This window comes from Capra hircus, chromosome 20 (genome assembly GCF_001704415.2).
Source record: "Capra hircus breed San Clemente chromosome 20, ASM170441v1, whole genome shotgun sequence".
NCBI classification, from domain to species: Eukaryota; Metazoa; Chordata; class Mammalia; order Artiodactyla; family Bovidae; genus Capra; species Capra hircus.
In genome coordinates, this window is record NC_030827.1 from 36,980,644 (window position 1) to 36,995,976 (window position 15,333).

The 15,333-nt window shown below is 36.0% G+C and overlaps 1 protein-coding gene across 1 annotated transcript in view; it reads left to right on the top strand.

Annotated features, from left to right (window-relative positions):
* The window catches only part of NUP155 (nucleoporin 155), a 52,189-nt gene that overhangs the window by 26,240 nt on the left and 10,616 nt on the right, over positions 1–15,333 (top strand). Inside the window, exons 17-28 of the mRNA XM_005694783.3 lie at positions 156–218; positions 731–878; positions 1,920–1,986; positions 3,113–3,228; positions 4,970–5,067; positions 7,144–7,274; positions 10,363–10,554; positions 11,204–11,342; positions 11,536–11,671; positions 12,572–12,725; positions 12,933–13,037; positions 13,672–13,826. Coding sequence (XP_005694840.2) covers positions 156–218; positions 731–878; positions 1,920–1,986; positions 3,113–3,228; positions 4,970–5,067; positions 7,144–7,274; positions 10,363–10,554; positions 11,204–11,342; positions 11,536–11,671; positions 12,572–12,725; positions 12,933–13,037; positions 13,672–13,826 — 1,504 coding nt within the window. The remainder of the gene's footprint in view (positions 1–155; positions 219–730; positions 879–1,919; positions 1,987–3,112; positions 3,229–4,969; positions 5,068–7,143; positions 7,275–10,362; positions 10,555–11,203; positions 11,343–11,535; positions 11,672–12,571; positions 12,726–12,932; positions 13,038–13,671; positions 13,827–15,333) is intronic.

The window sequence follows — 15,333 nt, forward strand, 5'->3', positions numbered from 1 at the left end:
AAAATTGCTAGGAAATGGGTCCCTAATTCTTGAATATATTAAGAGTGGTGCCCCTCCTTACTCTTACACTTAGAAACAGTTTCTGTGTCTGATTTTGATCAGATTGAAAAAACTGGGAGATAATTTTATCAGTCTTTATATTGTTTTCTTTTCAGGTTCTCCTGTTCCTAGTGGTACTCTGTATCCAAATCCATCCTTCTTAGGGACACCATCTCAAGGTACCTCTTTTCTCTGTTTTAGGATGCTATTACTATTCTTTTTGGAGCCATCATAATGAATTATTATTCTTAACACTTAGAGTGGGGAAGATTAACTTGTCCTATTCCCCTGAAAATAATGTAATTTAATAGAAGTGGCATCTAAACAAGCATTGGCATTCGGCTGTGAATGCCTTTACCTAGCCTACCTAGAAAGCCCCCTTTGTGAGTACCAGGATTTAATTACCAGCACTGAACCTAACTGACCTGTTTCATTCCCACCATTAAGATGCAGTGATTGCACGCTTGCTTTCCTTTTCATCCTGCATTGCCACACTTGAAAGCCAACCTGGGAGTTTCTAAGCAAGTCTAAGTCTCACTTCTTGTCAAGGAAAATCAAATTAAATTACTGTTTATTTCAGTATTTTTGTAACTTTTTTCCTTTGGGCTCAGGTACAACTGACTTGGGTGTTTGAGAATTCTGAATGTTCACGGTTAAATTTTGAGATTTGATTTTCTTACGTGTGTACAAGGTGTTCACCCGCCTGCCGTGTCTACTCCAGTGTGTGCTTTGGGAAGCCCAGCAACTCAGGCCACAAGTATGAGTTGTATGGCTGGACCAGAGATTGTGTACTCTGGAAAACACAATGGTATTTGCATTTACTTTTCTCGAATCATGGGGTAAGTTTTTTATAGAATAATTAACTATTGCTCACCTTGTTCCATTTTGTACAGCTGAACATTTTTAGCTTCAAATTTGAAACATCGTTTATTCCTACTAAATTTTACTTATAGTTTAAGCTCACTTGTCCATTAATAAGATGGTTTTCTGTCATTCAGCTTTTCTATTATCTAACCATCAAATTATATTTTGTTACTATGTTTCACATATGTATATGTGTCTTCAAAATATAGCTATGTATATTAACATGGAGTGTAACAAAGCACTCCATAATATGAAATCATCATTGAGGTAGAAGAGAGTTCTACTCAGAACTCTCTGACACATGTTCAGGGTTGTGTTTGTGTGTTGGTCTAGAGTGGCCTCAGCTGGGACAGCTGGATTGTTCTCTTATTCTCTAGCAGGCTAGTCAAAGATCATTGATTTGGTGGTAGCAAGGTTCCATGAGAGACAGAAGAAACTTGCAGAGCCTCCTGATGCCTAGGCTCAGAACTGGCCTATCATTTCCACCTCGTTTACTTGTCAAGGGGACATCTCTGAGCCACCCCAGCTTCAAAAGATGGGAAATAGACTCCTCGTTATAAAACAGGCATCAGAATCATATTGTAAAGAGACTAGGTGTCAGGAGTAGGTATAGAATTACAGCCATTTTGCACTCATTCTGCTGTATCCAAGTAATTATCATGTCTGGTGTGTTTTTCGTAAATTTGAGACGTATGCTTTCATATGAATCATTTTGCTTAAAAATGTGAAACAGTGCAGAATTCATAACTCAGAACTTCCTCGTTTACAACTTATTACCCAGAGTCTTTGATTTTTCCTCAGCAGTATTTCATTATGTGAAATGACATCAAGTTTGAAAGTTTTCCTGTTTTTTTCTTTGTTGCTATTCTTATCCTTTCAGATAACTTAGTACAATGTTAAATGAAGTCATTGCCACACTTTAAAAACTAAATAAACACACAGCAAAAGGATTTACTACATATTGTAATGTTTTTATTCATCTACAGCACAATTATTAAAACATTTTTTTTTCCCAGAAACATATGGGATGCCAGTTTAGTTGTGGAGAGAGTATTTAAGAGTGGCAACAGAGAGATCACTGCAGTAAGTGTGTTGCGTAATAGTATTCCATCATCTCTATGTAACCAGTTTATATTTTCAGTGGATAAGTAGATTGTTTCATATTTCTTAATGTTGTAAACAGCATGCAATGATTATTCCTTCATGTATGTGTTTGTGTATGTGTTCAGTAAACTGTTCACCCCCTGAATTATTTTTTTGTGTGTGTGTGTTTTTTTTTTTTTTAATTTTTAATTTTTTTTTAATTTTAAAATCTTTAATTCTTACATGCGTTCCCAAACATGAACCCCCCTCCCACCTCCCTCCCCACAACATCTCTCTGGGTCATCCCCATGCACCAGCCCCAAGCAAGCCACCCCCTGAATTACATCTCAAGCTCTGTCACTTGTTCACTGATGAGTAAATTTAACATTCAGAGCCTGATAACTTAAAATGAGAATGTATCTTCTTGTAACATTGTTATGAGGGCTAAATAGAGTCGGTCTTGATAGTTAATATTGCTCAAAATTACTGAATATTTTGCTTACATGCCTCCAAACTCCATGAACATAGCACTAAATTCCATGCACTGGCATACTTTCCAGAGTGCTTTAAGAAACAGAAATTTGTATTATCATAAATTCAAGTAATAAAAATTTTTTAATATGAAGTATGTGTGCAACTTATTTTAAGCTTTTTTCTTTTTCCAACGTAAAGATATCAAATATATTTTTAGCTGTGATACTCTTAAAATTCACATTTCTAAAAATCAGAGTGTATTTACTTAATATATGATTCCGTTTATGTGAATTTTGAACAGGCACTAATGACTAGAAAAGGGCAATAGAGAACTTTGTTGGGTGTTGGAAATATTCAGTATTGTGGTCTGGGTGGTGACTCTTAAGATTGGAAAAGCTATCAAAGTGTACAGCGTTTTACTGTCTGTAAATTATACCTGATTAACCAAAGCAGCTAGGGTAGAATGTGGGTGTCTAGCCCTTTATTTTGGTCACCAAGTATAAATTAATACAAGGAATAACTTTTCTATTTGTGAAGATAGGGTACCTCAGAATTAAAATTCAATATTCATTTATGGGTATATAGAGTATATGTTTTTTTATGGATATTCTTTTTCATTGTTTTTACATTTTTGAAAATATTTCTTTTTCAGATTGAAAGTAGTGTTCCCTCCCAGCTGCTGGAGTCAGTGCTACTAGAACTGAAAGGCTTACAAGAATTTCTAGACAGAAACTCCCAATTTACTGGAGGACCATTAGGAAATCCAAAGTAAGAATAAGTAAAATTTATTTCCCTTGTCCCTGATATTTAATTTACTTATTATAAAATTTGTCCTTTTAAAAAAGTTTCATGGTTTTTAGTATATTCATAAAGTTAAAATTTCACCACCGTTATCTAATTCCAGAATAGCTATATCACACCAGAAAGAAACCTTATACCCATTAGCAGTCATTCCCTATCTTAATAATAAGCTGAAGTAACAAAAATACCATAAACTGCCATAGATGACAAACGTTTATTTTTTATAGTTCTGGAGGCTGGAAGTCTGAGATAGAGTGTCAGCATGGTTAAGTTCCGGTGAGGACGTTCTTCCTGGTTTGCAGACAGCTGCTTTCTTCCTGTGTCTTACGTGGCAGAGAGAGAACAAGACCCAAAGTTCTCTGCTTTCTTCTTATAAGGGTAGCAGTCTCATCATGGGGCTACACCCTCATGACCTCACCCGGACCTAATTACCTTCCAAAGGTGCCACCACCAAGTAAAAGAATCTGCCTGCAATACAGGAGACCTGGGTTTAATCCCTAGGTTGGGAAGATCCCCTGGAGAAGGGAATGGCAACCCACTCCTCTACTGCCTGGAAAATTCCTTGGACAAACTGTGGGGTCACAAAGAGTTGGACACCACTGAGTGACTTTTACTTTCACTTTTTTCACTTGGATATTTGAGTTTCACTATATGAATCTCATGGTGCACAAACATGTGGAGTCCATGGAACTCCACAGTTGCCCTTCCCCCAATTCCTACAAATACTAGTCTTCTCTGCCTCTGTGGACCTGCCATATTTTGGATCTTTTATGTAAATGAAAATATACAATATGTGACCTTTTGTTTTGGGTTCTTTCTCAGTGTAATATTGTCACATGTAGTGTGTGTTAGTACTTGGTTTCGGTCTTCAGTTTATCATTTGATACACATTAAACCTATTTCAGCTTTTATCTTTTTAAAAAATTTTTTTGTTTTTCGAAGTTTAGTTGATTTACAGTGTTGGGTGTTTCAGCTTTTTGACTATTATGAATAATTCTGAGACGACAAACTTTCCTGTAGAAGTTTTTGTGTGGACACACATTTAGGATGAACATTTTTTGTTGTTATAAAAGTGATATAAACTTGTAAAAACTTCACATCACTCCCCCAGTGAATTAATTAGAAGTGACAGTGCCCTCCTCCAAGGGACCTTCCCATCCCAGGGATCAAATGCACATCTCTTACATCTCCTGCATTGGGGGCCATGTGTACTGGCCACACGGTGTTCCATTGTAGTCAAGCTATTAGTAGTATAATGCTATTTATAATTTTGAACAACATATTGTAAAGTATGGGGAATGCAACGGCAACCCACTGTAGTACTCTTGCCTGGAAAATCCCATGGATGGAGGAGCCTGGTAGGCTGCAGTCCATGGGGTCTCGAAGTTAGACACGACTGAGCGACTTCACTTTCACTTTTCACTTTCATGCATTGGAGAAAGAAATGGCAACCCACTCCATTGTTCTTGCCCGGAGAATCCCAGGGACGGGGGAGCCTGGTGGGCTGCCGTCTGTGGGGTCACACAGAGTTGGACACGACTGAAGCGACTTAGCAGCAGCATTGTAAAGTGATTAGCCTCCAATTAAGTAAATATATATTTTTTTAAAAATTGACTGCAAATGGAAAGTGGGTAAAAATGCCTTAAAATTAGGTGATAGTAATAGTTGCACAACCCTTTTAATATATTTTCTGGAATTTCTGTTTCAGTACTGCTGCCAAAGTACAGCAGAGGCTGATAGGATTCATGCGTCCTGAAAATGGAAATACTCAGCAGATGCAACAGGAGCTGCAGAGGAAGTTGCACGGTAAATTATTGCTTCTGATTGATCAGTTGAATGTTGATGACCTGAGTAAAGAGTTTTGTTAGGTGAATAGAAAATAGTGGGCATCCCTTGGTAAGGTCATTTGTGTTAATGAATATTTTTATTAAAATAATATTAGTGTTACTTGCATAAGTATAATATGGACATCTTGTATTTCCATAACTGTCAGCTCATAATTTTTTTTTCCTTTCTTGCACCAGAAAACATGATGATATGTACCTTTTTTTTGTTTTACTTTTTAATTAATTTATTTTTTTGGCCACACCACATGGCTTGTGGGATCCTAATTAGGTTGCCTTCACCGTTTGGGGTATTTTTATAATTCTGCTATGAATATGGTATACAAGTAGAAATTTGAGTTCTTACTTTCAATTATTTTCTTATGTATCCAGAATTGTAGTTGCTGGATTATGTGTAGTTCTATTTTTAATTTTTTGAGTAACCACCATAAGTTTTTCATAACAACTGTACCATTGTACATTTATACCACTAGTACACAAAGTATTCCAGTTTTCTCCACATTATCACCAGTAATTTTTCTTTTTCTTTTTTAAAATTTCTATCATTATGTATGTGAAGTGGTATTTCTTACAGCACTTACAATATGAATCAAGTGTTAGGTTTTTATGGTTTTTTTAATCAGTTATAAAAAGTAACAACTAAGGAAGGAGCAAAGGAACTGAAAAGTTCTTGTAACCATTAATTATTCCAGATGTGACTTGGAGTAGTAATAAAATATTGTTTAAGTTTTGTCTGCCATTTAATTATTTATTTTTTTTTAAGTTCTTTGCCTTGTGTTGTTTGAGGCAGTTATTCTGGCTTATAGAACTTTGCCAATTAAGACCCAGCCATTTACTTTTGTCCCAACGTACTTTCTTTCCTTCCTGCCAGATCCAGTTTTCTGTTCAGTATTTGCAGATTCTTTTTTTAGTACTTCTTTTCAGGTAAGCTTGATAAAATACAAGCAATAGTAAGGATTTTTACAAAGAGGAGAATTCAAATTGCTGGCAGTATACACTGAAATAACCACTTTGGTGAGCAATTTGATCATAAAAAAATGTGTATGTATTCAAAGCCAGCGGTTTCACTTCTTAGTATATATGCAGGAGTAGTCTTTATCAGACTTTTTTCCTCACAGTAAGAAATAATTTTTACATTACGATCCAGATGTTTAAAAGCATACACACACAACTGAACACAATTTTAAGCAACAACTAAAACTATTTTGTGGAAGAAGGCGGACGGAGAAGCCTAGTGGGCTTCAGTCCATGGGGTCGCTAGGAGTCGGACAGGACTGAGCGATTTCACTTTCACTTTTCACTTTCATGCATTGGAGAAGGAAATGGCAACCCACTCCAGTGTTCTTCCTGGAGAATCCCAGGGACGGTGGAGCCTGGTGGGCTGCAGTCCATGGGGTCGCACAGAGTCGGACACGACTGAAGCGACTCAGCAGCAGCAGCAAAACTATTTTGTACTCTATTTTTTTCCCCTTTTTTCGTTCTATTTCCTTTTTTAAGGGGGAGGGGAAAAAAAGCTATCGTGACTGACTGAATTGATTTCATGATTCTCTGGTGCATCTTAATATGAAAAGCAGTCCCATCAAAACCTGACTATGTTTTCAAGGAGACCTTTTTTAAGGATATTTATAGCATTACTGTTATAGTAGCAAAACATTGGCAACAATAGAAATGTCCTTCAGGTGGAAAAAGGACCTAATTGTGGTAAAATTTACATGGTGGAATACTCAGCAATGACTTATCAATATGAGTAGCCTGTGAAAATATAACTGAGCAGAGAAAAACAATGGTGTAAGTTGTCCAAAACGGCAACATTTTTACTATTTATATATGTACATGCAGAGAAGCACTTACGTATAGTGAGAGGATAAAGCCATGAATTCAACACTCATGATTGTCATTCCTGGGATCGGCAGAAGGAGAACGATAAGGATCTCCCCCTTAACTAGGGTTGTCTTTATTTGAGATGAAGTGTTATCTTACTTGCAATAAAACCTAACCTGTCATTTTGCAAACTTCATTAGTTGTGTTTTGTAATTAGAGGCTCAACTGAGTGAAAAGATTTCACTTCAGGCAATCCAGCAGTTGGTTCGAAAATCATACCAGGCTCTGGCTTTATGGAAACTTCTTTGTGAACATCAATTCACTGTTATCGTAGGAGAACTTCAGAAGGTAGGAAATGTTTCTTCCTTAAAATCATACTATTAATATTGTGGTTAACTTGTTTTGAGTAAGCTTTAATCATGCACTTAGATTCAGGAGAGAGTCTTTTGGGAAGCATTTAGGTTATGATAAATTAGTATGTAATGAGAAAATTGCAGTAAAGCATGAAAACTTGAAGACTGAGATTCGCTTAGTCATGTCTAACTCTTGGCAAGCCCACAGACTGTAGCCTGCCAGGCTCCTCTGTCCATGGAATTCTCCAGGCAAGAGTACTTGAGTAGACTGCCATTCCCTTCTCCAGGGGATCTTCCTGATGCAAGAATCAAACCTGCTGCTGCTGCTAAGTCGCTTCAGTCGTGTCCAACTCTGTGCAGCCCCATAGACGGCAGCCCACCAGGCTCCCCCGTCCCTGGGATTCTCCAGGCAAGAACACTGGAGTGGGGTGCCATTTCCTTCTCCAATGCATGAAAATGAAAAGTTAAAGTGAAGTCGCTCATTCGTGTCTGACTCTTAGCAACCCCATGGACTGCAGCCTACCAGGCTCCTCCATCCATGGGATTTTCCAGGCAAGAGTACTGGAGTGGGGTTCCATTGCCTTCTCCGAATCAAACCTGGGTCTCCCACATTGCAGGCAAATTCTTTGCTGAGCCACTCTGATAACTTGAGGGATTCATTGTCAAAACCAGAAGTTTGTGATATGTGGATGAAATCTTACTTTACCAAAGATATTTTTCCAACAGTAAATTGTAACCTTTATTTATCAGATCCCATAGGGATCAGATCAAAACTGTCTCTCCCCACCTTCAAAGAATGCATACAGACACATATGCAGACTTTTTGAATGTTATCTCAAGGAATCCAGTAATGTAGTTTAAACGTTCCTACTTTAAAGAGAGATGTTCACCACTATGGGAAAGGAATGGTCCATGCTGCTCTTACTGCCCTCATAGTATCCTTATTAAGGATAAAGGTAATTTGCATTTATCTCAATGTTAGGTGGTTTAAGGGAAATTTATTCCTACCTGTCAATTTCATTCTGAGCATTTCTAAACATACACAAAGTAGAGGAAGTACAACAACTAATCCCCCTGTCTCCCACATTGCAGGCAGAATCTTTACTGTCTGAGCCACCCTGATAACGTGAGAGATTCACTGTCAAAACCACAAGTTTGTGATTGTGGATGAAATCTTACTTTACTAAAGATATTTTTAAATACACAATTCATTTGTATTCAGCATTTTCATTTTACCCCTTTTGCTTAATCTATCCCCTTATTTTCTTTTTTACTGAATTATTTTATTTTAAAGTAGATCTCTGACATCATGTTTTTTCATTTCTATATATTTTAGTATGTATTCCTTCAAAAAGGTGGCCATTTTCTTGAACATCAATTTCATTATTACGTTTAGCAATATTATCAATTCTTTGGTAGCATCTGAAATAGTGAAATTACTGTCTTAAAAATATCTTTTTGTAAATTGGTTTATTCTAATCAGAATCTGAACAGTTGATTCACTCATTGCATTTGGTTGTTATTTCTCTTTAGTCTCAGTCTAGAGTAATTCCTCTCTCTCTGTCTGCTATTGCATTGTAGCGAATTTGTATACTTATAGTGAACTTGTTTGCCTGTTTCTTGCATTTTCTGTGAAATGGAAATCAAGTCTATAGAAGCTTGATAAGTTCAGGTCCATTTATTTGAGAAAGAATAGAATACTTCATAGATAATCATTTATTATGTTTATTATTAGCTAATGTATTGGTTAAATTAATTAGGAGACATAAAAGATTTGATTGTCCCACTTTTAGTCATATTAACGTTGATTATTGGATTCAAAAGTTAAGTCGAGTCCTGCTGTTGTGAAATTCTTCATCGAACTTTCGTCAAGCTTTCATCACATCAATTGATAATCATTACCTGAATCAGTTATCTCATTTATTATTACAGAGTGGTAATTTTCTAAGTCTGTGGTTTCTTCCCTATTTATTAACTGTAGTTCTATTCCTTATCCTCTAGGGCTATTTGGTTACCCAAAAATGTTTTGATTCTTGACTTTTAAGTATCAGTTTTCAAAGTTAAAAGACAATCTTTGTGTTCTTTCCAGTACTGTCCAGTGAGTTGTTTTGTTCCTTTTAAAGACGTATTTTCTGTTATCTTTTTAAAGATTCAAATGACTATGCTTAATTATGAAAGCTGTTTTCGTTTCCATGACAGCTAGAATAATCATTTCGAGTTTTATTGGCTGGTAAGCATAATCTAGATCAACTTTTAGCCTACGTATTATTTTTTTTGTGATCTATCTTCAAAGCTTTCTTCCCAACATGCTCATGGAATGCAAATTAAATATAAATCAAGAAATTGAGCATTGATTGTGTATTTGCTGAAATTTAGGAAAAGATAGTAGTCAAATCACTAAACCGAATGTTACTGTGGTATATTAATCACCTCAATACTTTAGAACTCCATTTTAGTAACCTGATTTGTTCAAAATGAGATCAAACTCCAGAGTTAGAAGTCCTTGACTATTAGAAGTTGAATATTATTTTGGCTTTCCTGATGGTTCAGTGGTAAAGACTCCACCTGCAATACAGGACACACAGGTTTGATCCCAGGGTTGGGAAGATCCCTGGGAGTAGGAAATGGCAACCCACTCCAGTCTTCTTGCCTGAGCAGTCCCACGACAGAGGAGCCTGGCAGGCTATAGTTGCAAAGAGATGGACACCACTGAGCAAGCATTATTTTGGATAGATAAATGTAAGCCAGATATTTTTTAATGTAGATAATTGATTGTTTTTTCCTAGTTACAACTAAAGTCAGGAGGCCTGCCTCCAGTTCTGGCTCTTACTTGGGCTTTGCTTTCTGTTTGTAAAGTGAGAGATTTGGAATAGGCATACTATGGGTTGTTTTCCAGTTCTCTATGATCTATGAAAATTTGTAAAATTTTATTATTTTTATACTTCAGTATATTTTATTTTTTAAAATTATAGAGGCTATTAATGTTTTAATTATTTTAAATTATTGGAGAAATTTCATTCTGTGCAGAAATACGATATTCCTATATTTTTGATCAAAGAAAAAATTTTCTCTTATACTCCTAGGAATTTCAAGAACAGTTGAAAATCACCACCTTTAAAGACCTGGTAATCAGGGACAAGGAACTGACTGGAGCACTAATTGCTTCTCTAATCAACTGTTACATCAGAGATAATGCTGCTGTTGATGGCATTAGTTTACACTTACAGGACATCTGCCCACTTCTTTATAGCACTGATGATGCAGTTTGTTCTAAGGTATGATGCTGTCTTACCTGTTTGGTGTTTTTTGCAGTGTGCTAAGAGCACAGTGGTACTGTACCCAGAAATTCTCTTTTTTTCTTGACATATGACCTGGGGGTAGGTCTCTTAGCCTTTCATGACCTCAGAATTCTCCTCTGTGTAAGAAGGAAGTTGGAATATATTATTTATTAAAGTACATATATAAATTTTTCATAAAGAATCTTTGATAGTATTTCTAAACCATACAGAAAAAATGGTTAAATATGCCTTTCTTTAAATTTTTTTTTTAATCACTAAAACTTGTGTATAATAAATTAGAGTTAATTGGGCAATTTTTATTGATCCTTTCCTACAGGTGAAAAAACCTTAAATCAGTGTTTCCCGGACTGCCTGCTGACCAATAATGTATTTACTAGGCAAGAGATTTACCAATCAAAAGCTGTCTTACTTAACATATTTGAGAGAGGAATTAAGAATAGCTAGGATATTTTGGTCAAAAACTTTTCTGCCTAAAATTAAGAAGAAGTAAGTTTGCAGAGTTGTTTTTATCTTTGATGGTCATAAACCAGATGTAAATTTAGACATAAACTAAAACCTGTATTGACAGCATCATCTGTGTGCTTGATTTCATATCTTTCTAAGGTCTTATCATCTCTACTTCCAGGCAAATGAGCTTCTCCAGCATTCCCGACAAGTTCAAAATAAGATTGAAAAGGAAAGAATGTTAAGAGAATCCTTAAAGGAGTATCAGAAAATCAGCAATCAGGTGGACCTATCCAGTGTTTGTGCTCAGTATAGGCAAGGTGAGAAACGAAATGTTTCATACCTTCTGCTCAACTCGGAGGCAAATCTTCCTTCAATTTTCAGTGGCCCAAGTGATAAGACATATAAAATAAATATCTTGTGTCTTAGTATGTGATGACTGTACCAGCTTCTATAAGCCAGCTAAGGAAAAATGTATCCACTTAATAATATGCCTTAACTCTTTCCCATTAGTGCGTTTTTATGAGGGTGTGGTGGAGCTCTCTCTTACTGCTGCAGAAAAAAAAGATCCTCAGGGTCTTGGACTTCATTTCTATAAACATGGAGAACCAGAAGAGGACATCGTAGGACTTCAGGCTTTCCAGGAAAGGTGAGTTTTATCACCTTAGCAGAGTCTCAACTTTATGGATATAGGACTTTTCTTTGTGAAAAGTTTGACTGGTAGTGTTAGGAAAATAATGTTTCAAGTAGAACCCTTATAAAATTGAATTAAGCTTTTCCTAAAAAATGCCCTTTTTATCAAAGGTGTGAATCAATATTCTAATTCTTTGCCTAGGGATAAAATTATAGTCTGGTGGGAATTCTTAAGAAATATTTTGAACTACCTCTGTGGTTTTTCTGAAATTGTATTACTGTCAGTTTTTTGCTTCTGGGTTTTTTTCTTTCAAACTTTAAACTTTATTTTGCATTGGGATATAGCTGACTAACAATAGTGTGGTAGTTTCAGGTGAACAGCGAAGGGACTGAGCTATACATATACATGTATCCTTCCCCGCCCCAAACCCCACTTCCATCCAGGCTGGCACACAACACTGAGTAGAGTTCCAAGTACTATACAGTACGTCCTTGTTGGTTATCTGTTTTGAATATAGCAGTGTATACACGTTAATGTCAGTTTTAAATGCGATAAAATATTTGGAAACAAAAGTGCTTCCTCACCCATCCAGCCCTCAGTGTCTGGTTCTAAATGAAGATTAATTGTTTTGTTTTGTTTTAGTGTTTTAAAGGATGATTTTTAAATGTTTAGAGACTGCTAAAAAACAATGGATATTCATAAAGGAGATAAATAACCAATCTAAGACATGTGTTTCATTTTTATGAGTTCACCCTTCTAAACAAATGCTTCTCAAACCTATAGGAAAAGTGTATGATTTGTATTATTTTTAATACCAAATTGTGTGTGTATTCAAAATTACCTTCAGTTTATATTTCGATTGTTAACCAGTTGCTAACTAAATCATGTAACTGTTCCTCTTCCATGCTTTTTCAGATTAAACAGTTACAAGTGTATTACGGATACACTTCAGGAACTGGTAAATCAAAGTAAGGCCGCGCCTCAGTCTCCCAGCGTCCCCAAGAAGCCCGGGCCTCCGGTGTTGTCATCTGATCCCAACATGCTGAGTAATGAAGAAGCAGGACATCATGTAAGGGACACAGTGTATTTTCATTCTGAAAATGCTTTGCATTTAGAAGTTCTGCACGGTGGTGGCGGTGGTATAATCATCTAGGGAAAGGTGATAGCTCTCAGAACTTACCATTTAAAGATTCTTGATTTCTTGCTAGAGGTTTAAAAGGCTGAAGGTCAGGTCAAGTGTTTAACTGTGCTAATTTTTACTGTTTTGTTTTTTCAGTTTGAACAAATGCTAAAATTGTCTCAGCGATCCAAAGATGAGCTCTTTAGTATTGCCCTTTATAACTGGCTAATACAAGCAGACCTTGCAGATAAACTGCTACAGGTAAATATTTTTTATACCAATAGTGTGAATTTATATTTTTAAGTAGCATTAACTCAGTGGGTTAGTATATATGGTTATTAGGAAATACCAACCGTTAGGTATGAGTGAAAAGCCAAGTAATGTAATACTTTTTTCTAGTGAGCAAGGTATCCTGTTGCTCTCATTTTCTTGTTATTTAGAAGCTGATTGGGATTGTTTATATTGTGGCATGAGAATCAATGGATTATGAATTCGGAGACCTGAACTTTGTCTTAACTCTGCCATTAAGCTGCTTCATAAATGTCCTTTCACTACCCTAAATGTCAGTGTTCCTCACTCTGTAAAATGGCAACAGATTGTGGCAGGGATGTCTTTGAGCTCAGAGGCTAGAAATCAGTAACTGTGTTCTCAAAGTTTATTAAAAGATTTCCAATTGGATTGTAATAAATTATTTTTATCAACATAATACAACTGGCATAGCAGTTCTTTGATAATTTATAATGAGAAAAATTGCCCCTTTCTTATCTGTTACTGGATTATAATATTGCTTATGTATTCATAAAACAAGGCACACCTATAAAATGATGATATATTTATTATGTAAAGAGCAAGTGAGAGGTCAGAAAATGTTTCTGAACAACTGTACAATTTCCAGATTGCTTCTCCATTTCTGGAGCCACATCTAGTACGAATGGCCAAAGTTGATCAAAACAAAGTTCGTTACATGGATCTACTCTGGAGGTATTACGAGAAGAACAGAAGTTTCAGCAGTGCAGCTCGTGTCCTGTCCAAACTGGCTGACATGCATAGGTATGGCCTCCCATTCTCATGGTGATGAGTAATTGGTAACTGGACCATATCTAGTTACTGCATCCTGATTTTAATTTTTAAATTTTAAATTTAAGATTTTAAGAAAACTTTATTCAGGTTACACGTATATAGAATTTTTATGAGTTTACTTGGATTTACCTAAAGTGAAAGTGTTGGTCGCTCAGTCATGTCTGCTTGTTTGTGACTCCGTGGACTGTAGCTCGCCAGGCTCCTCTGTCCATGGCGATTCTCCAGGCAAGAATACTGGAGTGGGTTGCCATGCCCTTCTCCAGGGGATCTTCCTGACCCAGAGATTGAACCCAGGTCTCCAACATTGCAGAGAGATTCTTTACCATTTGAACCACATGGGAAGCCCTGGATTTACCTAAAGTTTATAGTTTTTTCTTTTTGTTTGTTTCATTTTTAATAACATGTAAAGGTACCAAATAACTCCTACTAAACAGACTCTATTCAAACTATTTTCTAAACCCTTTTTCTTTAAACTATGTCTTTAGATTCTTTTCCTACTGACAGCAAATCATTACTATTATTAATTGAAAGGACAAAAAATGCTTCTCAAAGGCTTTATAATTTTAAATGTTTAATAAATTCCAGACCAATTTCCCCAACTCTTCCCTTGGTTTAAGCTCCTGACAAGGTCTCACAGCATATATATTACAGAGTGTTAAGAGTTCTGTTACAGAAGGCATTGATATATCCAATTAGATTGTTATATAAAGACAACTTAATAGAATTTTGGAAAGATTATTAATTTGACCCTCTTCCTTTGAAATGTTGCCAAAAGAATATGGTGCTATTTTTAAAACATAAGGTCATAAGAGGAGGTGTTTGAGGCAAAGCTGTGATTAAACCATGTTAATCAGAATGGTTACATCAGGCATCCAGATGTGGCTTATAGCAAGTGGGAGAGTGTGCGTCTGTGTGTGCACTCATGCAGTTGTAATTACTGCGTGTGTGGGCCCAAAGCATTTTTTATCTTCTTGCCCTCTTTGGTCATAATAATCACTTGATTTTCATAAATTCCCCTCACATATAGAAAATAACATATATCATAGTGACTTCAATTTGTCTTTGGTTTAATAAAAGGAAAGAAAAGGAATTTGAGCTAGTAAAGACCTAAAATGTATTTCGGAGTAAAGGCCTTGGTCAAGTCATAGTTTTTGTATAATTAAGAATTGACCAAAAAAAAACCAAGAAACAAAATTAAGACGAAATGACAGCATTATTAAATATTTAATTCACTATAGCTCTATTTTAAGGTTCTGTAATTCATTTCTTTATCCAGTATTTGAGTGCCTATTATTTCCTGCCCTCAGAGGCACATATGGACTGTGACCTTATCCAGGCCTTCAGAATCTCACTTCTGGATTACTCTTGTCATTCCTCTTAGTACATCCAAGTACCATTACTGTGCAAATCTTTGTAAGTCATTTCGGTCATGCTGCTCATTGCTTGCACTATTAGAGTGGCCCTTAATTGTCTTTTC